Genomic DNA, 27050 nt, shown 5'->3' on the forward strand with positions numbered 1-27050 from the left:
TGACTGGCTGAATTTTAAGCAGGTCTGGATGCCTCTACCTTTAATTGTGGAAGTACTACAAGTTAAGAGGCCATTCCTTGCTTCAGCCAAAAAACAGAGTTCAAGTGAACCTGAAGCCTTGTTCTTAGTTTCTGGTGTGTGTGTGTGTGTGTGTGTGTGTCTGTGTGTGTCTGTGTGTGTCTGTGTGTGTGTCTGTGTGTGTGTGCATTACAGGTCTGAGTCTGACGCCAGAAGTTAAAATCCATTGTACATCCAGCAGCTGGGAAGGGAAGATGTTTGTAAGGTGGAGGAGAGCGAGAAACAAAATGGGACCTACCGGCGAGAAATGTATGGCATTTCTTACCGCCTCTGACCTTAGAGGTTTGGTGCCTGCAGAAACCTTTTGTCAAAAAAAGAAAGAAAGAAAGAAAGAAAGAAAGAAAGAAAGAAAGAAAGAAAGAAACCTTTTGTCATGCTGCTAAACATGCACACCCAGTCCCTGAGACAGACAAGCCCCAGGAGGGTCACGGGATGGTGGAGCAGTTGCAGGCCTCCATGGCTGAGGTGAACTCCAATACGGCTGCACCTCACTTCCACACTCCACTTCTCTCTTGGAGAGAGAACCATGCAGGAAAAGGAATTAGGGGATAGAGTTCAGCCTGGTCTAGTTGACACATTGCAAAACCACTACGGTGATAGTACCTACTCCATCAGGCTGCGTTTTCTGGATACAATAATTCTCTTATTGAGGCTAAAGCCAAGATAGATTTGGGGGGAAAATGCTAAGTGTGTGTGCTCGCACATGTGTATGTGTGTGCGTGTGTGAGTGTGTGGGGGTGTGTGTGTGCGTGTATGTATGTAGAGACAGGGCTATGGCAGGGCAAAGGTGCCTTGAAAGAGGCATTCCTGCTGCTGTGCTATTATTTTACAGCCATAATCTCCACTCTTCACAAGAACCCAGTATGAATGGGGTAGGATTACACCCTTTCATCTGTAAAGAAACAGTTTCAGAAAGGACAAGCATCTGTAAAAACTATCAAAACTAGGATTTGAATCCACATTTCTCTAAACTCAAATTGAACATTGTAACTAGACTGCCACCTGCCCTTTAATATTTTCTTACTGTTTAAATCCCAACGAGATATATCAATGGGTGATTAAAAAAAAAATCATAAATCCAGACATGAGGACTTCAGAAATCCTGGACTTAGGACTCATCACGAGGCCAGAACTTCTTGCTGTTTTATAAGCCTTCAGCCTGTCCTGGAGTTCACCCCCACTTAGAAGTCAATTTCCTAATAGGTATGACAGCTCCCTCACTTGGGGACCCAGCAGAACACAGGTAGATAGTCAAACTAGTAACAGAGAACATTTAATAAAAGGACTACTTACAGAAGTGGAGACAGGTTTCAGGAAGCCAGCTGTGGTTGGCAAAGCACCCAAGGATTGCAGCAGAGGGAAGCTGATAGCACATAAAGAAGGAGCACTAAGAAGGAGCATGACCAGAACGCTGGTGGGTGCTATAGCTGGGGAAAGAGACCAACCTATCCTGGCTGATGTGTGGGGTTTTTTTTTTAAGATTTTATTTATTCATAAGAGATACAGAGAGAGAGAGAGAAGCAGAAACACGGGCAGAGGGAGAAGCAGGCTCCATGCAGGGAGCCCGACATGGGACTCGATCCCGGGTCTCCAGGATCACGCCCGGGGCCGAAGGCATATGCTAAACCGCCGAGCCACACAGGGATCCACACTGGCTGATGTTTTGACCCCAATCTTTTCCCCTAAGATCTCCTACCAGTGCCTCTCTATAGTGGACACAACAGGAAACCGAAGAACAAGGGTGTTTGAGGGAAGTAATCTGTCAAAGTCAGTTTCCTGGAGCAAAAGGAAGGACAGAGAATGACTCTGGAGGGACAAAGGGAACTCCTTGCCTCTTTCATTTCTTAATTTTCTTTAAGAAGCATCAGATTCTAATGACTGAAGTGTTCACATGACCCAAGCATGAGGTGGTCAGGTCACAGCAGCAAAGAGCAAAAAGATATAAGGACAAGGTGCCATGTGACATAAATCCCACTTCTAGCAGTTATGAGATATACCTTCCATTGCTGAAAACAGAGGCCGGGGCCATCTCTAAATTGTAAATAGCAATTCGACGTGGATGTTCCTGCACACTGAAATAAACTTTCTCTTTTGCTTTAAAGTTGCAGAAGCCCTCAGGGAAATTGCGAAGAAGTAAAGTTTTAGGCTGAGTCACCTGTCAATCTCCAGGCAGATACCTTCATCTCCAAGTTGCCACAAAGCAGTGGCATTGCTTTTATGCACACATATATAGAGAAGCACAAAAATACATAAACATAAAAATAGTGCTGTGGTCTATTAGAAATGCAGCTCCTCTGCACTCTTATCGGCACTGTTCGTCTGCAGCAGCACGCACACCACGGAGAGAACATTGTGAAACCAGAGTGGGCGGAGCAGCCGGAGATCTTTAGATTTGATGCCATGGCTGGGACCTGCCCAGGAATGCACTACTTCCTCCAGGTAAATTAAGGACTGAGGGAAAAAAATAATTACTGACTTGTTCATTGCTGCTGTGGTTGTTGTCATTGTTGTTGTACAGACTGTACAAAATACAGTACTAAACTGAACATTCTCAGGTGTCAAACTCACTGAGTAGGAAAATCCCGTGGCCTGCGATCACTGGATGGAGTCAAGATGCAGGGGGCTGGTAGAGGTAGGCACAGCGCTTCCCCAGAGACAGCTAATAGAGACCCATGGGTGACCATTCCTAACAACATCACCATGTGAGAGGTTAGCAATAAGCATGGCTTGGGCCAGAGGTCAGGGCTCATCCAGAGTGCCTGCCAGCTGTGTTTAGTCAGAGCTGCAAGTCACTTCCTCCCTCTTCTTTCTTTCGTTCTTTCTTTCTTTCTTCTTTCTTTCTTTTTTTTTCTTTCTTTCTTTCTTTTTTTTCTTTCTTTCCAGTGCAAAGCACCTTTTCTCTGTGAAAATCAAACCTGGCCTAATATGAGAAGACTGGCTTTTCACTCTATACTTACACCTTTTTTTAAAGTTTTTTTTTTCTTTTTCCTGTGTGTCATATGACATTTTTAACTAAAAAGTGAGTTAAAAGGACCAAAAATCTGCATGTAGCCTTCTACTATTCTTCCTACCATTATTAGCACACACTAGAGTTGCAGGAGTAAGCCTTCAGCAGGCTAGGAAGATTTCCTTTGATTCCAGCCTCTGACTCAATCCCTTTTTGCTACAAAGTAGGGCAGTGAGATACAGCAGCAGTATTGGCTTCCTTTGCTCTATTTATTCCCATGCCACAAAACTGTGAGCTTTAACTCCAGAAGGACCAGTGTGCAGGACACAGGTCTGTGTGGCCTCCCTGCTAAGTTATTCTCTGACCTGGCCTCAGAAGTTGGGTGAGAGGAATAGATGTGAAAGGTTAATTGTCATTTGGTTCCATGCTTCTGGCACCTGTGTGTAAACCTCTTCTGTGGTGTACTGAGTAGAAGGAAAGCAAGAAGATATCAGATTAAAAATTGCATTAAGATCCATTCTTTCATCTGACCCATGGGTTTCATATCTGCTAATACACATAAGACTTCAAATTCTCCATAATTCCTTCCTGTAGGCTTGCTCAAGGACTTGGCATCCTGCCACACCCCCATCTCTCTGAATGTATCTTCCCTTCTCCTAGCTCACAGTCTCACTGCCCATTGGACCTCTTTCCTCTCCAAAATTAGTTACAAATCCAACTCTTTGCTTTGATGTTCAGCTCCCACCCATGCATTAAAATTAATGGTAGAGCAGAAGGAAGTAGGGTGGATGGTTTAGAACTGGTCACAAGAAGCTAGAAGAGAAAGTGGACAAAAATGGAAGTGGCAGAAAGCAGGACAAATGCTCTCTCCAGCTGGCAAAGATATTTTAGAAAATTGGGCTCTAGTTTAGATGGCATGAAAGCAGGCCTTGCCTTCCACTATAAAATCAGGGCCATCTTCTAAGAATCACATTAGTTGAAGTTGGTCCCTCTTGAAATACAGACCTTGTGCAGTCTCGTTTTTATATAAATATTTTTAATTAATAGATGGCTTCATCAAACATGAGAAGGATTAAGCATTAACACTCACCAGAGACCCTGAAATTAGATTGATTATCTGCATCTTAATTTGCTTTTTCGACACCACTAATTTATTTTTAATAGGTCTGTAATTTAGCTTTATCTACTTCTTATTCTGCTTGGCAGATTCAAATGCTTGCAGCTTACCAGTCAGTCTCTGTAACCTTTAGGCACTTCTGTCTGCACAGTATATTAATTTTTAAATTATCCAGCCCAGTGTGAGGAAGAATATCAATTACTTTCCATATGGGAGCCAGGCTCAAATCCATCCTTTCCCAGTGGCAGTGAGATTTAAATGAAGGGGAAGGCCAGTCATAGGGAGAATCTAGATAAACACAGTGCATTCTCACCCTTGTATTACAGAATCTGCCTTCCTTGAAATATGTTGCACTTGAATCAGTGGCATTGACATCATTATTGCAGTGAAAATAAATTTTGCTCTTAATGGCAGATTGACTCACGGAAAATTGGTGAATGGAAGGCAGAACCTTTCAGCAGACCTTTTCAGTTCCTTCCCATTTCTGATTTTTTTTATTTTTTTTTTAATTTTTTTTCCTATTTCTGATTTTATTAACACTGTATCACTTTGAAAAATTCACCCAAATTTCTTTCAAGGAGGAAGCTTGTCTTCTTCCTTTTGGAAAACCCTCACAAGGTAAGAAGCAAGAATAAAAAAGTAGACTCACAAACAACAAAGAGGAATGATCATCTTCATGCATGGGAAGAAAAAAGTTGCCCTTTTCCTTTTTTCTTTTTTGCCTGTTATGGAGGGGTGGATATAAGAAAAAGAGCACAACTGAGGAAGCTTATGTAAGGTCGAAATGGGAACATGAGATTTGCATGCTAAGATCACTGCTGGAATGTGAGCAGCGAGGACAGTTGCGTTAATCCAGATGAAGATCATGATTGTCACAGCCAAAGGTATGCTAAGGGAGATGGCAAGAGATGGTCAGGTCCAAGACATTTATTAAACAGAGCCACCAGAATCACTGATGATCCTACATGGAGAAGGAGGGAATAAGTCACAGATGAATTCCTAGACTTCTGGTGTGAGCTACTGAGGGCTGTTTGTTTAACACCAATCATGAAAACAGTAACAGGTGTGAGGGGAGGGTGGAAAGCAATCATTCCATTTAGACAATTATATCTCCGATGTCTGTGAGATATCCAAATGGAAGTAGCACATAGGCAGTTAAATAAGTAAGACTAAAGCCCAAAGGAAAGATCTGACTTAGAGCTGAAGTTGGGTACTATCATTATAAGATGGTATTTAAAATTATGAAAAAGGGGCATCTTGGGTGACGCAGTCACCAGTCACGCAGCTGCCTAACTCAGGTCATGATCTCAGGGTCCTGGGATTGAGCTCCATGTCAGGCTCTCTGCTCAGCAGGGAGACTGCTTCTCCCTCTCCCTCTCCCTCTCCCTCTCCCTCACCCTCTCCCTCTCCCTCTCCCTCTGTGCATGCTCTCTCTCTTTCTCTCTCCCTCAAGTAAATAAATAAAAATCTTAAAAAATAAAATAAAAATAAATAGAATTATGAGAAAGGATTAGATCACTTAGGGAAAGAGAGAAAAAGGAGGGAAAATACACTGGCTCCATTCTTAGTCTTTGGGTACAGTGAAAGTGGCTCCTCTGGTGGGGAGAGAGGAAGGGGCATCCAGGAAGGGGATAATGTCTCTGTAGCCAAGGTGACAGGAAGCTATCCCAGGAAGAATGGCTAACTGCACCCAGGGTTACTGAGAAATCAAATAACACAGAAACAAAATGTCAATTTTACCTCAATAAGTCTGTTAGATATTTTTAATCCTTTTCAAGGCAGGAGGAGATTAGATGCTGAACTCTGAGGACAGGACTTGGCCTTTGATAGGAGCACAGACCATTTCTCCACAGGAATAATAACAGGGAAAAGATGGATGTGGCTTCCATACCTTCAAGTCTCCACAGAGGATAACATCCCCACCGGCAGCAACTCTCTGAGATAGAAAGCAGCTAATGGTGTCACCACCAAACACCTCAAACACCTCTATCCCCTTCACATTGAACCCCACAACACTACCCCAGGAGGTTTTTCATAGCAGCAAATTGTGGATTTGTCTACAAGCATGTAAATCCCTTGAGGGGATAAACAATGCTTTACTCAGCTCTGCCTTCTGTGTGCAACTTGGTATCTAGCTCAGAATAAACCCTCAATTTGTGCTTTTCAACTGTGGTCATAGATTTTTTTAAAACATTTCTGGAAAATTCTTAGCCTTACCCATATATTGCAAAAGATAGAAGAGCCCGGCCCAGGAATTAATAAAATCACAAATGAATTATTCTATAAATAGATTACTTTTCTAATTTCAGGGACAATCGTCACACAAGCTAAAGAAAAATAAAGGAGGTTAGTTACACAAGGGACAGAATTGTCTGTTAATATATTAGAGGGTGAGCTGAGCTCAGTGTTTCTTCTGAACTGAAGATTGTTAGTCAAACATACCAATAACCATAGCCCATAGTGTTTGCAGAAAATGTACTTTAAAATAATTCACTCCAAAATAATAATAATAATAAACAACAAAATAAAATAATAAAATAGGTCACTCCAGGGTTCTAAATGGAGACGCTTGCTCTCAACACTTTGGAGTTCAGGAGAGGACTATTTCAAATGATGTTGCTCTCACGTCCTCCACATGAAACTGTAACTTTTCATTCCAACTATAAACCCTGGATTGCTGTTTTAAGAGTAGCAAAGTAATCTTGGGATATATTGGAGATTTTTTTTTTAAGATTTTATTTATTTAGAGAGACACATGAGAGACACAGAGAGAGAGGCAAAGACATAGGCAGAGGGAGAAGCAGACTCCACGCAGGGAGCCTGATGTGGAACTCAATCCCAGGACTTCAGGATCACACCTTGAGCCAAAGGCAGATGCTCAACTGCTGAGTCACCCAGGTGTTCCCTATCAGAGAGCTTTATTCAAAATAAATGAGGCCAGAGGTAAGAGGAAATTTGGAGAAAAGGCTAGAAAGGACTAAAGAAAGATGGAGAACAGGCAACAAGATATAGCTACTTTAACCATTTGAAATTAAGTACAAGGACATGGTATCTTGTCTAACTAAAAAAAAAAAAAAAAAGTGTCAGGGCATCTGAGAAGAAACCAAGAGCTGACCACAAATCTCACACTCGTGACTTTGGTGCAAAGTAACATGCAATTACTTTGCTTTCCAAAAGCTCATAACCTGATCTCTCATGTCCTTCAGACTGAACTAGAAAAACCTTCTTTATTATGGCTCCCCCAAGTCCTAACAGCAGAGGTCCCACACGTCACTTTGGGCTCCCTCAAGCACGCTTTGCTTCTACCAGAAGGGTATATAGGCACTAGCCTTTGCTTCTGGAAAGGAACACAGAATGCACAGAAAATACATGGAATGTTAGAGTCCAGAACCATCCTTCCATGATTCACAAGAGCCCTTGTCCAACTCGCTCATTAAACAAGGGACAAAAATGAGACAGAGATACCTGTGAGTTGGAATAGGTCATAGAGCTAGTTAGTTGTGGGTAACAACTGCTAGCCTGCCATGTTATCCTGGGTCAAGTTCCTCACCTTTTATCTCAATTGCTTTACTTGTTTTTTTTTTAAGATTGTATTTATTTATTTATTCATAGAGACAAAGAGAGAGAGAGAGAGAGAGAGAGGCAGAGACACAGGCAGAGGGAGAAGCAGGCTCCATGCAGGGAGCCCGATGTGGGACTGGATCCAGGGTCACCAGGATCACACCCCGGGCTGCAGATGGCGCCAAACTGCTGCGCCACCAGGGCTGCTCTCAATTGCTTTACTTGTAAGGAGGGGTAATCATGATCACCTCGTTGGGTGGTGAGGGACAAAATAACTGATATATGTAACATTCCTAGCACAGTGATCCACTTGGTTGGCACTAGCAGATATTCAATGAATTATTCTCTCCCCTTTCACTTTCTTGCTACACACAACATGATGCTTCAGCTTGTGCTATCAGAAACAATGGGTTAAAGAAAACCCAAACTACTGCCCAGTTCTACCTAGAGAAAGGAATTTTCCTACACGTCCCTTCATATTGCGAATGAAGCATGTTTCTCTACAGTCATTAAATAGCTTGGAAGCCCTTTATGTTGCTTCTTAAATACTGCTTTAAAAATAAACTTTTCCAAATAAATACATGAATGAGTGAATGAATGAATGCATACATACATACATAGAAATATACCTTTCCTTGCACCTTCTCTCACCACTACAATACCCTCAGGATGTCAGGAGGCTCTGGGTGAAGAGCTGATGGCTCTCTCGGGTCTTGGAAGCACCCTCAATATGACCCATTCTCCATACACTAGGAGGAGTGATTTCTTCTCCACAGGAAAACTGAATTTGCTTTTCTTAACAGCTCTCTGAGGTCCAAAAAAAAAAAAAAAAGTTCAGTGATGCTCAATAGCCATATGGACCCACTAGTAGTTTGAATATTTCTGGCCAATTGGGACAGCAACAGAGGGAGAAATATGTCTTATGTTTACAAATTTTGGCAGAAGAGAAATGAAGGAAAGAGGTGTGATGTGCAGGGGCGAAGGAAAATACAGAGCTGCACACAAGATGCAGAGAGTTGAGATATGTCTCCCCCCAAATCCGATTACTCCTCTCATATCTTGAATATATGGTTCCCCAAAGCTTGGTCATCACATTGGCTTCCTTCTAAATCCGGCTCACCACCTTCTTTTTTTAAACCCTAGAAAATATAAAGTATAATTAATATGCTAAAGAATAAGATATTGACAAATGCTTGTAAAGTGTAATCCAACTTAAATTTGCTTCCTATGAGGATTCTCGAAAGTTGCACTGTACAGATCCAAGCACAGAAAATACCCCAGAGACAAAAATTAAAATAACTCATTCCTAGCTTATGTGTAAATCAAAAGAAGAAAAGGAAGAATTTTACCAAGGTTATTTAAGTTTCATGGAAGGTATATTGGCTTCAGGTACATCTGGTTTTCATCTAACTTGAAAAAGGCTTAGATTTCAAAAATGAAACTATGCAAATGATTAGTCAGTCATTTTGTGTAAATGCTTTAGGCTTTCAATGTTACTGTGGAAAATAAAGTAAAATAAAACAGCTTTAGCACAGCCCTGATAAGCTTAGTCCATGGACAGCACATTAAATCCTGAATTACATACTCCACCAAACCCTTCCTAATGAGCCATCCAAGTCTCTGATGTATATAATATGCCTTTTTAAAAATGCATGAATACATATCCTACCCACAGGTTTGGATGGCTCCTTTGGGTTATTTAAGTTTCAAAGGAGTCTATCAGTCTCCCAGGTATAATGTTCTGTGAATGCCTTAAAAATGAAAATTCAGAAATTAGAAGCTCAAAATACCTTAAAGGGGAACAATGTATCAGGCCCCCAAACCAGGCCATTCAAAAGCAAGGTTGATGAGGCATCTGCTTCCATAAGTTTTCCTGTCTTTTGTCAGCTTGGGTCACAACCCTTAAAACAGCTGTATCTCTGTTCCTTCCAACCTAATTATACAACTCCTGCTTGTTTTATTTATAATTAGAATCCAGTGACCTCCTCTGACTTTTGTCTGTGCTGCTGTTACCTGGCTGCTCTTAGATGCTGAGATGTGATTGTACTGAGCAGGGAGGGCCAGGATGTTCAGAGCCCCAGGATGGCATCCCCGTGGGCTGTCTCAAAAAAATGTGAAATTTGGAGCAACCCAGCCTAAGGAAAGTGGTGAATCCAGAAAGGAAATACTCGTGGGTAGGAAAGAGAGAAAAAGTGATAAGGGCTTACAGAGAGGCAACTATAACTTTCCTTTCTAGGGAAGCACAAGAAATAAACAGTACATGACCTAGGGAGCAAAATCCATTGGGTAGAGTGGGGAGAGAGGAACATGGGAAATGGAAGGCAGGGAAGGGAAAAACAGCATTAGCTGAAAAACTTCCTTGTGCCAGACTCCGTCATTAACCTATTTAGCCCACTGTGACTTGCCATGTACATGAAATTACCTTCATTCTACAGAGAAGGAAACTGAAATTCAGGGAGGTTGGGAAATAGTCCAGAAATCACACAGCTAAGGAGTGGAGCCAGAACTCATACCTGGGGCTGGGTGACTCCAAAGCCTGTATCCTTTCTCCTCTTAGCTAATGATGGATTTAGTGGAACTGAATTCTAGGGACAGGGAAGATGGGAGTATGTGTCTGGAGGAATCCAGGGGCCATATCCAGCACAGCCTGATTGCCTACCTGCACTGTGCTTCCTCAATTGCAGAAAATAAACCCCACCTCATAGAGTTGTTGTGATATATATGTATAGCACATGGCACATGGACCTGGCGCATTGAAAGCATAATATGAACAAAAGCTATTTAGTATTACATCACTGGCCTCATGATTCACTTCCCCAATCTGGATGTAGAGGTTTATATGATGAGCCCAAAGCTGTGTGTATATGAGAGCAAGTGTTTGATGGTGTTTCAAGTTTCTGTAGATACTACTCATATTTTTTCCCCAACAGTAGAGATATCATAAATTAAGACTGGCTGGGTATGATTTGAGCAGGACAAGCTGGTTAGAAAATTGCAGATCATGACCTGAGTTTGATAAAGTAAGACCTGGAAAGTTAGTTAATTCCAAAGGTTGAGGTCTAACATTAAAACACATTTGTCATCTCCACATAATTTAAATCTATAAAGAGCTGATGTAAAGTAAATCTCCACATTGATGGAGGAGCAAGGGGAGAATGAGCTCATCCAGTCTGATGCCCTCATTTGCCATGAGTGGACCTGGTGGCTCAGAAGAGTCTAGTGAGTCATAGCCAAGTGTGGACACCCCCCTCCAGCACCCAGGCAATGCTAGTTCCACTACACTAAGGCCCCAGTGGTGTTGATGATCACCCTAAAACACACTTAAGGCATGACACTCTGTCCTTGAGGTTTCTAGTAAGACATGAAGGTTTTTCATGGCATTAGTCAGTGAGTCACACGACATCAATGAAAATAGATATCCATGACCTCCAGGATTGTTTTTTTCCCAAGATTACTCAGATACAGAGTGGCAAAGGAACAAAAGACTTCTACTACAGCCTCACAGAACTCAAGCCTGCCCCCACAAATCCAGGAAAAAACCTGAGAGTAGACTGTTCTTTCTCCACATGCTGAGAGGTGACTTCTCACCATGGCACCTGCAAGAGGGGATACAGAGAGAGGAGAACACCCATGTGTCTTCTGTCAGCTGCATTGCTGCTCCTTGCAAGGAAACAAGCCCCTTCAGAGTACCCACCAGTCTGAACTTCCCCATTTAACCTCTCCTCAGTCTTTTCTCACTCTTTTCCGGGGCTCTTCTCTTCTCTCTAAAGAACATTTTAGACTGATATAAAGACGAGAAGGAAAGTAAAAAGGGAGAGACTTCCTTATCTTTTCTTCAAATTCTAAGTCCTGGACACAGACTAGTACTATTTCTTCAAGTTCAACATCTGGAATACCATTTTGTCCAAGTTGGAAGCCAGAGGCCATTACATGCATCCTGGAGACACACATTTATGTGTATTGCCTATGTAACCTTGGCACTGCAGTGGATATCATAAGTAATCAGGGAAGCCCAAGACATAATCACAGTGGGAGTGAGAGACAAGAAAAAAAGTTAATGAAGATTTTCCTTGTTCAGCTAATTTAATGTAATGGCAAAATTCTACCACAAAGAATCCCAGGCTATTCATGTTATGCTTTTAAAGAAGGAAGAGGGAAATACTTTCTATAAATTGAATTCCCTAATATCAATGGGATTAACTGAATTCCCTACTGATTGTAGATGTTAGTCTGTTTTCCTAGAGGTTGTACTCCCCTCCTGACTTGTCACTGTGGACCATGCCATGCTTTGCCATGCTGTGCCCTGCCTGCTATAAGGCCTCTTCAGATGCTCTTGGTAATAGCCCACCCTGGGGGATGATTTCCTGAGTTCTGAGAGATTCACTGATGTCCAGACAAAAATCTGCCCAACTGCTCCCTGGTGATTGAAATCCTTCTATCAGGGAAGACAAAAGAACTGAGCATACAAACACCCCTAAGAGCAACAGTCTGGTGATTTCAATTCATGAGGTAGAGATGACAGAGAGAAAGGATACCTGCCAGACATAGACTGTTTAGGGGGGTCAGATAAGGTGGGAGAGGTGGGGAACAGATGCAGAAGGAGAGGCCAGAACCATCCAGAGAAATTTGGTCTAATGGCTAATGTGATAGTTGACTGGCCTCAGGATGCTGACTCATTCTCCCCACTGCTTTGCCATCCCTAGTTCTGCCCTGAGAGGGACAGGGACTAGATTTACCATTTCCTCAGAATGTATCATCTCACAGCATTCCCTGAACCAATGCCCCTTGGGAGTGGGTAGGTCTTGAGAGAAAAGGGAATAAGGCTAAGCTGTTAGTCATGGCTTTGTGGTTTGTGTTTGTTTGTGTATTCTCAGCTTAGTTTGGATTGAGTTTTCCTGCTCTTTTATTTCTGCTCATAAGGCTCTCCATCCAAAATGAAATATTTTTGAAGTGTAGCCCAGCTTGTTCTGAACTCTAAAAGATTGAGTTAATTAACCTTTCATCAGCTGATTACTTTCAACCTTTTTGTTGGCACATTTGGGAAATGTATTAGTGGTTACTAATTAAAGGTATTGAATATACCTTTATACTTCAAATTCTTAAACTCCTGGAACTAAGTTGATTAAAAATAACAGGAGAAAGTTTCTGTTGAACCTATCCTTGAAAATGGCTAAGAGAGACTATAAGTAAAACCAGGAAAAGGGAAACTGTCACCTTACTCTGTAACCTATCTTTGTAATTGAGGTTTGGGGCTGGGGACCATTTTGTAAAAATAATAATAGCTGAAATTTACTGTATGTTTATCATCTGTAAGAAAGATAATAACAGCTTTACACAAACCAGCTTATGTAACTTTCACAGTTCTTTGAGATATATATGAATTCCAATCCCAAATTATGAACAAGAAAATTAAAGTTTAGCAGTCAAGCAGATTGTCCAAGATCACAAAGTTAGTACACACCAAAGGAGGGACTTAATGTGGTGGTCTGTCTCCAAAGATGATGCACTTAATCTCAACCATGTTAACTGATGATACAATCATTATTTTTAGAGTTGGAAAAAACTAAAAAAAAAATCCACTTGCAATTCCAAAGTGCATCATGTTTTCTCACAATTTCTTTCTGTATTGGTTATTTATTGTTGCATAATAACTTATTCCAAACATGCATTATCTTAGTCTCAGAGTGGCTTAGTTGGGTCTGAGTTCCTTCCAAGATTGTAGTCAAGCTAGTGGCCCAGGCTGCGATCATCTGAAGATCTGACTGGGACTAGAACACTTGCTCTCAGGCTCACTCATGTGGTTGAGAGCTGTTGTTGACTATTGCCCATAGACCTCAGTTTCTCACCATGCGACCTCTCCATAAGTAGCCTGACTGTCCTCATGGCATGGCAGCTATATTCCTACAAAGCATGTGAACCAAGAGGGTCAGAGTCCATGATAGAAGCTGAAGCCTTTTATCACCTAATCTCAGAAAAAACGTACCAGCAATTTTGTTCTATCCTATGGATCACACAGGTCAGTCCTGGTACAATGTGGAAGGTGGAGAGGTTTGCATAAAGGTGTGAATACCAAGAGATTGGAATCCCTGGGGACCATCTTAGAAGCTGGCTACCATCCTTGACTTTCACACTCTTCTCTCAACATAGAATTCCTTTTTCCATCTTTTCTGTCTGCCTTCTGCTTCATTCTTAAAGACTACTTCAAATGTAATTTTTTGAAAAAGAATTCCCCAGTTCTCATGATTCTAATGATTATTAACACACTGATCATACTGTACTGTGATCACTTGTTTACAAGTTATCTTTCTTTGGGATTTCCAAAAAAATCAGAGACATGGCTTGCACTCAGGAAATTTACTTTGAGAAGTGATCCCAGGGAACAGGTGTGGATGTTGGGAAGAATGAATTATGAGGGGAGGGAAAGGCAATCTAAGAGGTCATTACTGACTGACTGACATTGTAGGCAACTGGGTTCCATCCACTAGGGATCCTCTGAGGGACTGTGTCATGTGTAACTAGAATTATCTGCCTGAAAAGAGGGTTGTATTTATTCTCCAGGTCCTGTCTGTCCAGTAATCAAAAGTGGATTCAGAGAGTATTGACAATGGTGCAAAAAAGCAAGAGACATGGGGTGTAGCAGGTACACTAGAGATACACTGGAATATAGTAGGTGTTCACAGCAGTGGCCTGAACAAAATGTTGGGATGGGAAGATGTAGATGTCCAACATACACATATGGATCTCAACTGAGGCCAGGGATGATGGCTCATTTGTCTTTGGATCCCATTTTCATAGAACAGGCTAGCAGCTGGAAAACTTGCTATACCATGCAATCATCCTGGAAGCCCTTAATATATTCAGCAAATATGTACTGAGTATATACTATAAAGGAGGCACCATGCAAAGTACTGACAATCCTGGTAGAATAATTTACAAAATATTTAATAATTAGCAATGCACAGGTACTGACCAATCAAAATGAATGCCAGACGTTCATAGACAGGGTTATCCTGGAAGTTACTTTGTTACTTCAAACCTGGAAACAGTTGAATAATGAAACATAAACCAAAAATGACACTTCTTTTTGAATTTTGGGCTGGAATATGGAGGAAAGAGATGTCTTAGATGTTTTCAAGAGAAAGAAAAGAGAATGGTGATTGAATATGGATGCCTGGGCTAGGAAAGAGGGTGTGGGAGGTAAAGCACATGAAAGCACAGATCAATAATTCCAAAATAAGTGGACTGTCCCTTTTTGCAGCTGAGAATAAATCAGGAAGACAAATAGCAAAAAGTCTCCAGAATTATCAAGCATCAAGGTAGAGAAGTACAAAGTGTCAGCATGTTAAAATGGGATGCTCACAGTCATATTAAAGATGTAAAACTTTATCCTAAGAACTCATTGCAAGGAAAGCTTTATGTTTCTCTACAGTTTGAATGCTAAGCTTCTGAAAAGACTACTTAGAAATGTTTTTGGGGCCAAATAAATGAATGGAGTTTAAACTTCTCACTTCAAAACAAGCAAACTAAATCCTAGACTTCTGTTGCAGATTAAGAAAGTGGCAAGACATTGTCACTCCCACCCTAACCAAGAATACAAAAACAAAAAGCTCTAAAATCATTTTTTCAAACCCTTTAGAGAGCTGAGGACATTTTTTAAAAAAGCCTAATGAATGAGCTAAAATGCAGAATGTAACAGTCTCCTCCTAGGGGAGAGGAAAATCAAGGCTGCTTTCATCCCCAGCATGGTGTTGGAAGAGAACTCCTCTACAGACACAGATCTCTACTACAAGACAAACTAAAAGATGTTTTATGGATAGAAGAAAAATGCCACATGGACACATAGATCACCCGTAAGGAATGAGGAATCATAGAAAGAGCAAACACATGAGTAAACATAAAACCCTTTCAAAATGATCATGTTATAGTTAATTTTTCAGGTCTTTTGACTGAAACAAAAATAATGAGCATATTCTAAGCTTTATAGCATATAGTGATAAGAACAAATGACTACAAAAGCATAGAGGGTGGGAGGGGAGTAAATTTAATTACTGTGTTGTAAAATCTTAGAGTGTGTATGAAAAATTAGGATTATCATGCAAAAGACTGTGATAATTTAAAAATGCTTTTTTATAATCCAGGTCAACCACTCAAAATATAACATAAAGAGGTATGCATTAAAAAGTTGAGATATGAAATAAAATGGAATACTGAAAAAAAATACTTGACTCACCCAAAAGAAGGCAGGAAGGGAGAAGTAAAGAAAAAATAGATGTGACAAATAGAAAATAAAAATAAATATCAAATGGTGGACATAAACCCACTACAGCAATAACTATATTAAATTTAAATAGAAAAAATTGAAAGACAGTAACTGGCAGGACAAAAAAAGAAAGACTCAACTTTTATTGTCTAAAAGGACTCTTTTAAATATAAAGACACAAACTGGTTGCAAGTAAAAGGAGGGAAGAGGATTTAACATACAAACAATAAGCAAACAAAATCTAGAGTGTCTATATTAATATCAGACAAAGTAAACTTCAAGACAGTATTATAAGGGATAAAGAAGGACATTTCATTATGATTAAAGAAATTTATCTCAAAGATGTAACAGTTCTAAGCAAGTGGTATATTGAATCACAGAACTTCAAAACACATGGAGCAAAACCTAATATAAGGGAAGAAATGGACAAATCCACAATAATAGAGACTGCAATGCTCAGCTCTAAGAGATTAACAGAAAGACCTAAGAGATATTATTTGTAATGCATATTCCTGATAAAGGACTTGTACCCAGAGCACATAAAGAATTCTTACAACTCAATTATAAGACAAAAAATCAAATTTAAAAAATGGGCAAATGACTTAGACACTTATAAAAGAAGATATAGTAATGACTAATAAGCACATGAAAAGATGCTCATTGACATTACTCATCAGGGAAATGAAAATTAAAACCATGGTGAGGTGACACTAGATATCCACTGGAAAGGCTAAAATTAAAAGAACCAGAAACACCAAGTGTCGGCAAGCATATAAAGGCACTAGAATTGTAATATGTTGTTAATCAAAGATAATATGGTTTAACCAATTTGGAAAATAATTTGCCCTATCACCTAGTAAAACTCCACTTCCAGCTATTTGCCAAGAAGAAATACAAATAAATGTCTACACAAAGCAGCTTGATTTATAATAGCCAAAATCCAGAAGCAACCCAATTGTCTATCTCCAGGTAATATAGAAATAAATTATGGTATATTGTAGCATATTTATGCAATGAAATTCTAGTTGGGGGACACCTGGTTGGCTCAATGATTGACTGACTGACTGACTCTTGATTTCAGCTCAGGTCATGATCTCAGGGTCCTAAGATTGAGCCCCCCCATTGGGCTCTGTGCTCAGCACCAGGTCTGCTTGAGATTCTCTCTCTCCCTCTCCCTCTTTCCCTTCCCTCACTTGTGATCTAGTGCATGGTCTCTCTCTCTCTCTCTCTCTCTCTCTCTCTCTCTCTCTCTCTTTCTCTCATAAATAAATAAATAAATAAATAAATAAATAAATAAATAAAATTTTTGAATAAATAAAATCTGTTTAAAAAAGAAAGAAATACTAGTTGGTAATTACAAGAATTAACTACCTATGCACACAACTGAATGAATCTTTAAAATCATTGTTGATCAAAAGAAGCCAGACACAAAGAGACTATACCATATGAAACCCAAGAGCAGGAAAAACTAAACTACGGTAATAAAAATCACATTTAGTTGCTTATTGAGTCGGGGTGGGGGGTAGAATAGCTAAAGGGGCATGAAGGAATTCGCTGAAGTGATGCAAAATGTTCAATAGTGTGTCTGGAGTGGCAGTTACATGACTGTGTAACATTGTCAAAGTTCATAAATGCAATAAGAATAGTAAAATTTATTCATTTTATTGTATGCAAATCATACCTCAAAAGAAAAAAAAACCCACCTAAAATCCAGGTAAATTTAAGAAACTTGGAAGTTGGGACACCTGAGTGGCTCAGCAGTTGAGCGCCTCCCTTTGGCTCAGGGCATGATCCCAGATCCTGGGATTGAGTCCCACATTGGACTCCCTATGTGAAGCCTGCTTCTCCCTCTGCCTATGTCTCTGCGTCTTTCTCTGTCACTCATGAATAAATAAATAAAATCTTTCTTCAAAAAAAAGAAACTTTAAAGTCTTTATATTAATTAGATATTGCAATAATGCCTAATAGCAAACAATCCCCAAATTCAGCAACTTGCAATGGCAAACATTTATTCCTTGCTCAGGAGTGGCAAGCTGACCACTAGTCCTGTGGGACTCATCTCTTCTGGAAGTTCTAACAGTCAACAGGGCAAGAGCTTTCTCAAGCTTCCATGAAAGTTCTTAGAACTTCAGCTTATAATGGGCATCCTGTCACCACCTTCCATTGGCCAAAATAATGGCCATCTGAGCCCAAAGCCAATGGGGTGGGAAGAATACTCCACTCCCAGTGGATCATGAAAAGGGTGAAGGAAGAAAGAATTAATACAATGTCAGTGTCCCCAGGTGGTGTAAGAGGTGGAAAATAGATCCCCTAACAACTAGAGCAATACCTCTGAACCATGATATCTCTATATGGTCTAGAAGCCATCAAGCTCATCCCCAGCTGTGTTCCTGAGGAAGGCTCCAGAACATCTTCACACTCCTTGACAGAGAAGTGTGACAAAACCAGAATACAGTGCTCAGTGCAGATCTGAGAGAGAGAACCTTACTCTGAGACAGTCAGAAGACTACCTCCCTCCAAGGAGCCACCAAGTTCTCTGTGCTGAGAGAAGAAACATCTGTTAATAGAAAGAAATGCAATACAGCCATCTAATGGATCCTGGATGTCATAGGCCTGCTTCTGCTTCCCTGGGAATATTTAAAATAGATTACAACTCAGAGGGGGGACCCTGGGTGGCGCAGTGGTTTAGCGCCACCTTCAGCCCAGGGCGTGATCCTGGAGACCCACGTCGGGCTCCCTGCGTGGAGCCTGCTTCTCCCTCTGCCTGTCTCTCATGAATAAACAAATACAATCTTTAAAAAAAATAAAGTGTGTATCATACAGTAAAAAAAAAGATTACCACTCAGAGGGATACTGTATCTCTATTTGGGTTGTTTGAGTTTGAGCATGTGTGTCAGCAGGCAGGTGGGCACCTGCCAAGGTCATAAGTATATGAATTGTCAACGGGTTGCCTCTTGGTTTGGGTAGGTGTTCTACAACTCTGGGGAGCAATATTCCTTAACTTGAGCCCACCCCAGCATAAACACACAAGGAGGGGATTTGACATAACTGTTCTAAGAAAAGAGAAGAAACTAGACCAATTCTTACCTACCTACCATCTGGTAAAGACCAGGTTTCAGACAGGTGGTGACCATTTATGCCTCATGGACTTTCAGAAACCAACCAGAAAGAAACTTCAGCTTCTATTGTCCTTCTAGGCACACTAAACCATTTTCTCCCTGACCAACTGTGGACACACAGTAAAGCACAGCAAAAGCTTCTAGCATTCAATCCCTTTCCACAAAATTATGGTCTGACCCAGGCCAGTGATCTGAGCTTCCCCAAATCCACCTGATTCCAGGCATTTGTCTATTACTCCAGTCAACTGAGGAAGTCACTCAATTTCATTCACTCTTCCAACTAACAATGATTGCCCACCTGCTATGTGTCAGGAACTCTGCTAAGCCCTGGGGGTAAAGCTGTGAATGAGGAAAACATGGGCCCTTCCATTGCAGAGCTTAAAAACAAGCAGACAAGATAGATGTCAAGGAAGCAGGTTAAGTGTTATGGGAGTCAAAAAGCAGAATTGCACAGGGGTCTTCAGAGCCTGGTGAGTCACAATAGGACTCCCAGTGTATTCCAAGGGCAGTGAGGCACCATTAGAGGCGCAGAGCTGCATGACCATGGGCTATGGCCGCTGTGCTTTCCTTGAAAGCTGCCATGTGACCAAGCAATGCTTCAAATGCTAAATCCTCCTATGAGCTCTGTCCTGCATTCTGGGATTTCAAGCTGAAGATTATCCAAATGCATGAAATTCTCACAAATGCAATATCTCTGACACACCCTACTGATGTCTGAGATAACTCTGGGGGCCCTCCAGGGCCTGTGGCCCCAAGCCAGCAGAGGCCCAGATCCAAGAGACCACACACAGGCTGCTCATACCCTCTGTCTGCACTGTCCCAAGGCTGAGGGGAAAAGTTCTTGCATTGTGATAAAGCACCTCCTCCCCCAGACCATGCAGTTGGCTGAGCATCACCAAACTGTTTGTAAAAATAACAGGAAAAGGCCGGGTGGGAACTTTTATTTAACACAGTATCTGCACCCAGCCCACTGTGTAGGGCTACAAAAGTGACTTAAATCCTCACCTCCTTTTCACTTTTCCATTAGTCAAATGAATAGAGCAAACTCGAAAGTCTAAGGTCTAGCTGATGTTCATAAAGTATCATGGGAGGCATAAAAATAAGAGAAATAAAACTAAAAACGTAATTCCCAGAGAAAATGTAACTGGAAAAATATCTTCTAGTTTCAATCATACATTCCTCAGAAGACTTAGAGCCAGGACCACAAAAATGGTCAGCAATGGTGGTTAATTTTGTGAGGAAGGGGGTTGGGTTGTTTCCCCCCACACACACACCTCCTCCACCTGAGTATTCTATTAAAAAGAAACTATTATTAGCTAAAATTTGGCATTTGAACAGCACAACATTCTATTTGTAAATGAATACACAGCTTAGGCATATCTCACTGAGCTTCATTAGGAAGAGAATTGCCCCAACAGGTTTGGAGAGTGATGTATGGTGCCCTGTACAAAAGGAAAGAAGGCTGGGAGGTGGGGTGCTGGAGCCTCAGAGGAGCTTAAGAGCTTGACATCAGAACCAATGGAATTGATTGAGGGAGATTTTGTTTCTTCTGACTGTGTGGGAACTCTAGCAAGAGAGGGCATTTGGGGAAATGATTTTTATAATTTGATCCCAGAGTAAACCAGGATGATAGCTTTGCCCTGCAGCTGAAACTCAGCCTCTCAGGAAATACCAGGCCTTGAGAGGGAGGCCTGTCATATCACCAAGAAGGTGTCAGCATTTTCCTCCAAGCAGGCTTTGATTCTGCCTCAGGCTGATCTGCAGGAAAGTGCAGGACAGGCTAGGGGCTGGGGCTCCCTGGCTCCCTGTTCCCACCCTCACTGCTCAGCAAGCCCGCAGTGTGGGAGAAGCATGAGAAAAGATTAATTATGTCTGACAAGAGTTAACTCGAAATAAAGGACAGTGCCCCTCACTTTTGCTTAAAGATCCAGGCCAGACTTGCCTCTTAGTTTATGTACAGAGTTCACTCTGATATCAGAGGACATAAATGCGAACACAAATGTGCACACACATACACACACACACACAGGGATCCATCAGATCTGCATCCTCCTCCCTTCTTTCTTCCAGCAAATATTTGGAAACTCCTGCTGTGTACTGGACACTTGATCTGGAAGTCAGGTTGTGAGTTTGGAGGCGATGGCTGAAGTGGGTACAAATGAGCTGTCAACAGAAAGTGATCTGGATAAAGAGAAGAAGGGATAGTGATCTTAACTGCTCTCAGCCATGTGGGAATCCATGTAATGATCCTGCAAGATCATTAGTGGGTCTCATCATTCCATAGGTCTGGGGCCAAGGACACAAAGCCTAACAATTTCCTTCATCTTAAACCAAGTAGAGATAGCAGGGAGGACAACTTACTCTACAAAACAAGGAGAAAGTGTTTTTCTGTAGATAATTGTCCTTCTTTGGCTGGTCGGTATCTACATCCTCTTCCCAACAGTCCACCCCTACCTTCAATAAAGGCTGGTAGTCTGGGGTCCTACCCTCTGTGGTAGGCTGAATAATGGTCCCTCAAAGATGTCTGCACCCTAATCCCTGGAACCTGTGATTGTGTTTCCTTACACAGGTAGATGGGACTTGGAAAAAGTGATTAAGAACCTTGGGTGGGAAGATTCTCCTGGATTATCCTGGTGTACCCTATGTAATTACAGGCGTCTTTGATAAGAAGGAAACAGGAGAGTCAGAGTCAGAGGAGGAGAAGCCCATGTGACAACAGAAAGAGAGGGATGTGGAGTCAGAGGGAGGCCATGCTACTCTGCTGGCTTTGTGGATGGAGGAAGGGGCCATGAGCCAAGGAAAGTAGGCAACCTCTGGAATCTGGAAAAGGCAAGAAAATGGATTGTCCCCCAAAGCCTCCAAAGGAAAGGTAGCCCTTCATCACCTCGATTTCAGACTGCTGACCTTTGGTACATTAATTTGTGTTCTTGGCCACTAAGTTTGTGGTCATCAGGAAATTAATAGGAAAATAGAAATTAATAGGAAACTAATGTAACATGTTAGTGCAAGATTACCTGGCTTTCAGCTGCCAGCCTGTGCTTCCCTTTCCCAAGACCACACAGCTCCTACCTGTGGTATTCCAGAGGTGGCTGAGGATGGACTCCCACCACCTCCAAGCATCACTGATGAGAACTGCTAGACAGAAATCTCAGTTTCCTTGCCCTTGAGACAGATATTCAGAAGTATGTGTTCCAAATAGGTTCCTCAGGCTGCCCTATTAGATTAAGCCCCCAGTGCGCAGTAAGGAACCGGGCTGGCTCAGTTAGGCATCTGGCTGCCTTCCCTTCCCTGTCTCACTCTCCCCACTACCTCTCGGTGCCTCCTGGGATTACCTCCCAAATATACTATTCATATTTGAATCTTTGCCTCTTGGTCTGCTTCTCAGGGTCTTTAACTAAGATTGAGCATTATCAGAGCCCTGCTTCCCCAAACCAGAATCACTCGCTTAAATCAAGTGACTCAAGCCAGACCTATTACAATTATAGCCCAGGTCATGAACCTTAAACAGAGAGATGAGGGACTTTAAACCAAGGAGTGCTTTGTCCTGGGGGAGCCTCAACCAACATCTCAATCTCCACCTGCTTTAGTTTCCATGAGCCCCTGTACGCCTTGTGAAGAATGGTTCCTGTAACCAACTCTGCCATCAAAGAGCCTTAACAGATAGAGAATTGGGAAAGGAATGAAGGAACGAGGTACACTCTTTGAAAATCAGGAAGGAAAAATAGGCAAAAACAAAAACAAAAACTCAGCAGACTTGACATCTGGGACCCTTCATTACATATGAGTTGTCAGTGTGTTTTTCAAATAGAAGCCTCCAGGGTATCCTTTTTGCTCTTTCTCAGCCAATATCAGCCCCTCCCTAAGGACAGGCAATGTCTAGGTACAGACACATGACCATGCTATGAGAATTGGCTAAGCTGGAATTTGACCATTTTGAACTTGGGAGAATTCTTTAATGATCAGAAAAGGAGGTGCCCGGAAGACTAACCCTTTCTGTTGTGCAATCCTTAGAGATGATAGGGACCTCTCTTCTGTTATTCTGGGTAGACATGTGATGGGCTGAGCCTGGAATACATACATACAGCTTGACCCTTGCTATCATAAAATAGCAATGGAGAGAAGTACAGTACCCAAGAAGTTTGTAGTAATCTTGTCCATTGGGACAACAATAAAATGTGTTGGAATAGTGATAATGACACTTAGATTCTAGAGAACTGGTGTCTGGTTTTAACTCCACCACTAATTATTTAACTGTAAGCAGGAAGCCTTACCTCCCTACATCTCTTTTCCCCTCAATTATCAAATGAGAGGACTGGACAACGTGATTAATCCCTGGCCCTGTGACTATAAAAGAGTATGATTCTTGGATGATCTGGTTCCAGCCAACTTATCATAATCAACTGTCATGGCAGTGAAGTAAAGTAAACATACTCCCCCCTGGCCTGCATGGCTATCTCCCCATCATACTCAGCATCCAGTAACCCAAGAGTTTGAACATGGAAATCCAAATTCTTTTCTTCAACATGAATAGAGGCCAGAGGAATAGGGATACAGCAGCTCTAAGCTTGATTTCACTCCCAAATAATGGGGAAGACTAGTACTGATAGGTGAGTGTGTTGGCTTTAAAGGGAAAAAAAGTCAAAAGAACATCTTATTCCTTATTAGGCATAAAATGAAAATATCTCTGTTCCTTCCAGAATGCAAGGGCATTTAGTTTCTTAAGGCTGCTTTAAAAGAAATACGTTCATTTTGGGGATAGTTAAGCTTATGGTTTTCCATAAAACTGTATCATCTTAAGACTCTAGCTAAAAGCTCTAATCTGCTGAACCAATTCATTTAGCAAATGTTTTTGAGCACTTGCTATACACCAGACATAGTTAAGCAATGGAAGTACAAAAACCATATGACTCATGCTCCCTTTTATTTTGAGAATCCGCCTTTATTCATTTAGTACACAACTATATTCTGGGCACCTATTACATACTAGAAACAGAGCTAGTCACTGGAGAAACAAGAGTGAACCAGATAGTCTCTACTAGCTCCCAGGTTGATGGTGAAGAAGGTCAGCAAAATGGGCTATTATGATATTGTACAGAAGTAGATTACCTACACATGGGAACTCAAAGTAAGGAGTGGTTGAAGGCTACATGGAGGAGTCAGAAATACTCTCAAAGGTGCTGACTCTCCCACAAAGGTATAAGGGAACCAGATAGAGGGAGAGTTGGTTGGAGTACGGTTGGTGAAGGGAATTCTAGGTATGGGTACAGAAGTGTGAAAAAGTAATGTTTCCTTGTCAAGGGTTACAAAGACCAAACTTGTCAGAAGCAGGAAGAAAGAAAAACATGCTTGAAATGTCTTTCTTTCCTTCTTCTAATTGATATAAAAAATCATTCAATCAACCCCAAGTGGATGAGAAAACTCAATTTACAAACATGAAATGTTGGTGTGGTCAGATGTCTTCTACCACCAGGGAGGAGTGGGCTATAACCACACTCTGGGACTTGAGCATTTCCTGGTCTGGGTTTAAACTTGGTCAGCCTAGATCCAGGACCTCAAACAAGCTGAGGTTGCTGAGAGAATTGAATCAGAAAATGACTATAGAATCATCTAAGTGATCAATAAATACTACAATTATGAGAAAAAATATTTTACTTTCTGATGAGTGCCATGAGTGGCTTTTTGGTTCCAATGACAAATGTTTGTAGTTAATAAGTGTGTTAAGTTATATTTTCACAGGCTTATTCTTTATATTAACATGTTGAATATGGAGCCTGTCTTATTCATTTGAAATATATAAACATCTATTTATAAAACAAACTGTAGTCTAATTCTTGGGTAATTTCACTGTAAGTTTATTTAAAGCCTCACCTAAATAAGAAACATTAATGTCTGTTTTTCCTTTCCAAGTGGTAGTACTTGCAAACAGACATTCTTATATGTAAACCCCATTTTTATTTTTATTTTTATTATAAAGTCCTGACACAATTCAAAGAGTGATCTGTTTGACTTTGTGTTATTTCACACTTGCTTGATGGTATAATGCATCTAATTGGATTTTGAACTCCTCATTTACCACTAGCTGTGTGCCATTGGACAAGTTGACTTATCTCTCTGTGCTTTCTTTCATACATATTTAATATTAAGATTATGGAGTTGCTGTGACAATTAGATGAGTTAATTCATGCAATATGTTTAGATTAGTCATTGACATATACCAAGTTCACGATAAAAAAATAATGTTATTATCATTATAAAAATTTTAGCTATTTGGGGCACCTAGGTGGCTCAGTCCGGTAAACATCCAGCTCTTGGTTTTGACTCAAGTCATGATCTCATGGGTCATGAGATTGAGTGCTGTTGGATCAGGTCCCATGTCAGGCTCTATATACTCAGCTGGGAGTCTGCTTCAAGATTCTCTCCCTCTGCCTCTCCCCTGACTCCTGTGTACACACACATGCATGAGTTGTCCACTCCCCACCCTCAAATAAATAAATAAATAAACAAATAAATAAATACATCTTTTTAAAAAAAATTTAAATATTCACCTAAAATGAGTTATAAACTAATTAAGAAAAATGATTAATAATTATTGACTATTAAATTTTCTATATTAGATTGCTAAATAATAAGTCACCCCAAGTATTTGTGGCTTAAAATAAAAATAATCACTAATTATGGCTGTTGTGGGGTCATCTCAGACAGATGTGGGCTGGTCAGCTGGGACTTCTTGGGCAACTCTCTCTGTCTCTAGATGGTCTCTCCACAAAGTCTCACAAGCATGGCAGCTTCAGGTGATCAGAATTCTTACACAAATACTTCAGTATTTTCAAGCCTGTTGTTGAGACAAGAGAGAGAAAAAAGAGAGCTGAAAGATATCAACACACACCAGTGCTCAGAGCAGTGCCTGGTGGACTGTCAGCTCTCAAATAGGTAAGGCCAACTATTGCTATTATTATCAATTACCACCATCGCTGTCTAGGTTGCCTTCAAATGAGTGTCCTTGAGAAGGTAGCTGGCTGAAGAGTTTGATTTGAGCTCCCCTGGAAGCAGCCAGCATCTGGAATATGGGCTCAGGTGCTCTTGGTTTGTTCTGTGATCCCATGAAGCAGGAGTAAGGAAGCAGGAAACAGGAGACAGGGCAGAGAGCAAAAATGTGCATGGTTGAGCTGTTACTCTTATGGCAACTGAGGCACCGGGGATCTAGAACAAGGCTCCAAAGTTTCCCTCTCCCGGAAGTTGGGATATTTATCCTCTATCTCCTACTGATGGCAGAGGGTTGGCTAAGGATTAGGCAAGGGTCATTAACTCATACCCACCCTGTGCTTCAGGGCAGGCTGAGTAGCCTTTTCCACTTCAGAAAAATCCCTCAAACAAAAGAAAGAGGATCTGCAGTGGAACCCTGGCAGCAGGCCCCAAACTGCGCTCTATAACTGTGCCCGGAACCAGGGAGGCCTGGCGTGGACATACAAAAAGTCTGCCCCAAGGGGCGTCTCCATGCAGCCCAACAGCCAGGCACAGGAGCTGCCATCCACTCAGTCCTGAGGGGCTGTGAGCTACTCGAGAGGCCACAGTGTGCCATGCTGATCATAAATGATCAGCTGCCAAACTCAGAGCAAGGCAGACATGACCTTGTTCTCAAGGGTGTGGGTGTGGCCACAGGCAGTATTTCCTTCTGAATGTGTCCTAATACACCCAAGGGCCAAAATGTAGGTGCCAGTGGGTAGGATCTTTGTTTTGTTCACTGATGAACACCATAAATGTGATACAACATAGGCCCTCAATAAATATTTGTTAAAGGAAGGAAGGAAGGAAGGAAGGAAGGAAGGAAGGAAGGAAGGAAGGAAGGAAGAAAAGAAGGAAGGAAGGAAGGAAATGATCCTTCAAAGGCCCAATACAAATCTCTGATACTTACATGGAGCCTCCCTGTTTCCTCTCTATACTTGAAGAAAGAAAGGTCCATCTTCACAG

At 41.3% G+C, this 27050-nt stretch overlaps 1 protein-coding gene across 1 annotated transcript in view; it reads left to right on the plus strand.

Moving 5' to 3' along the window:
* The first annotated feature begins 2361 nt into the window (after positions 1-2361).
* The window catches only part of LOC121477872 (ORM1-like protein 2), a 69104-nt gene continuing 44415 nt past the window's right edge, over positions 2362-27050 (plus strand). The window contains 1 exon segment of the mRNA XM_041732398.1: positions 2362-2517. Coding sequence (XP_041588332.1) covers positions 2362-2517 — 156 coding nt within the window.

Source organism: Vulpes lagopus, chromosome 18 (assembly GCF_018345385.1).
Source record: "Vulpes lagopus strain Blue_001 chromosome 18, ASM1834538v1, whole genome shotgun sequence".
In the NCBI taxonomy this organism is placed as follows: Eukaryota; Metazoa; Chordata; class Mammalia; order Carnivora; family Canidae; genus Vulpes; species Vulpes lagopus.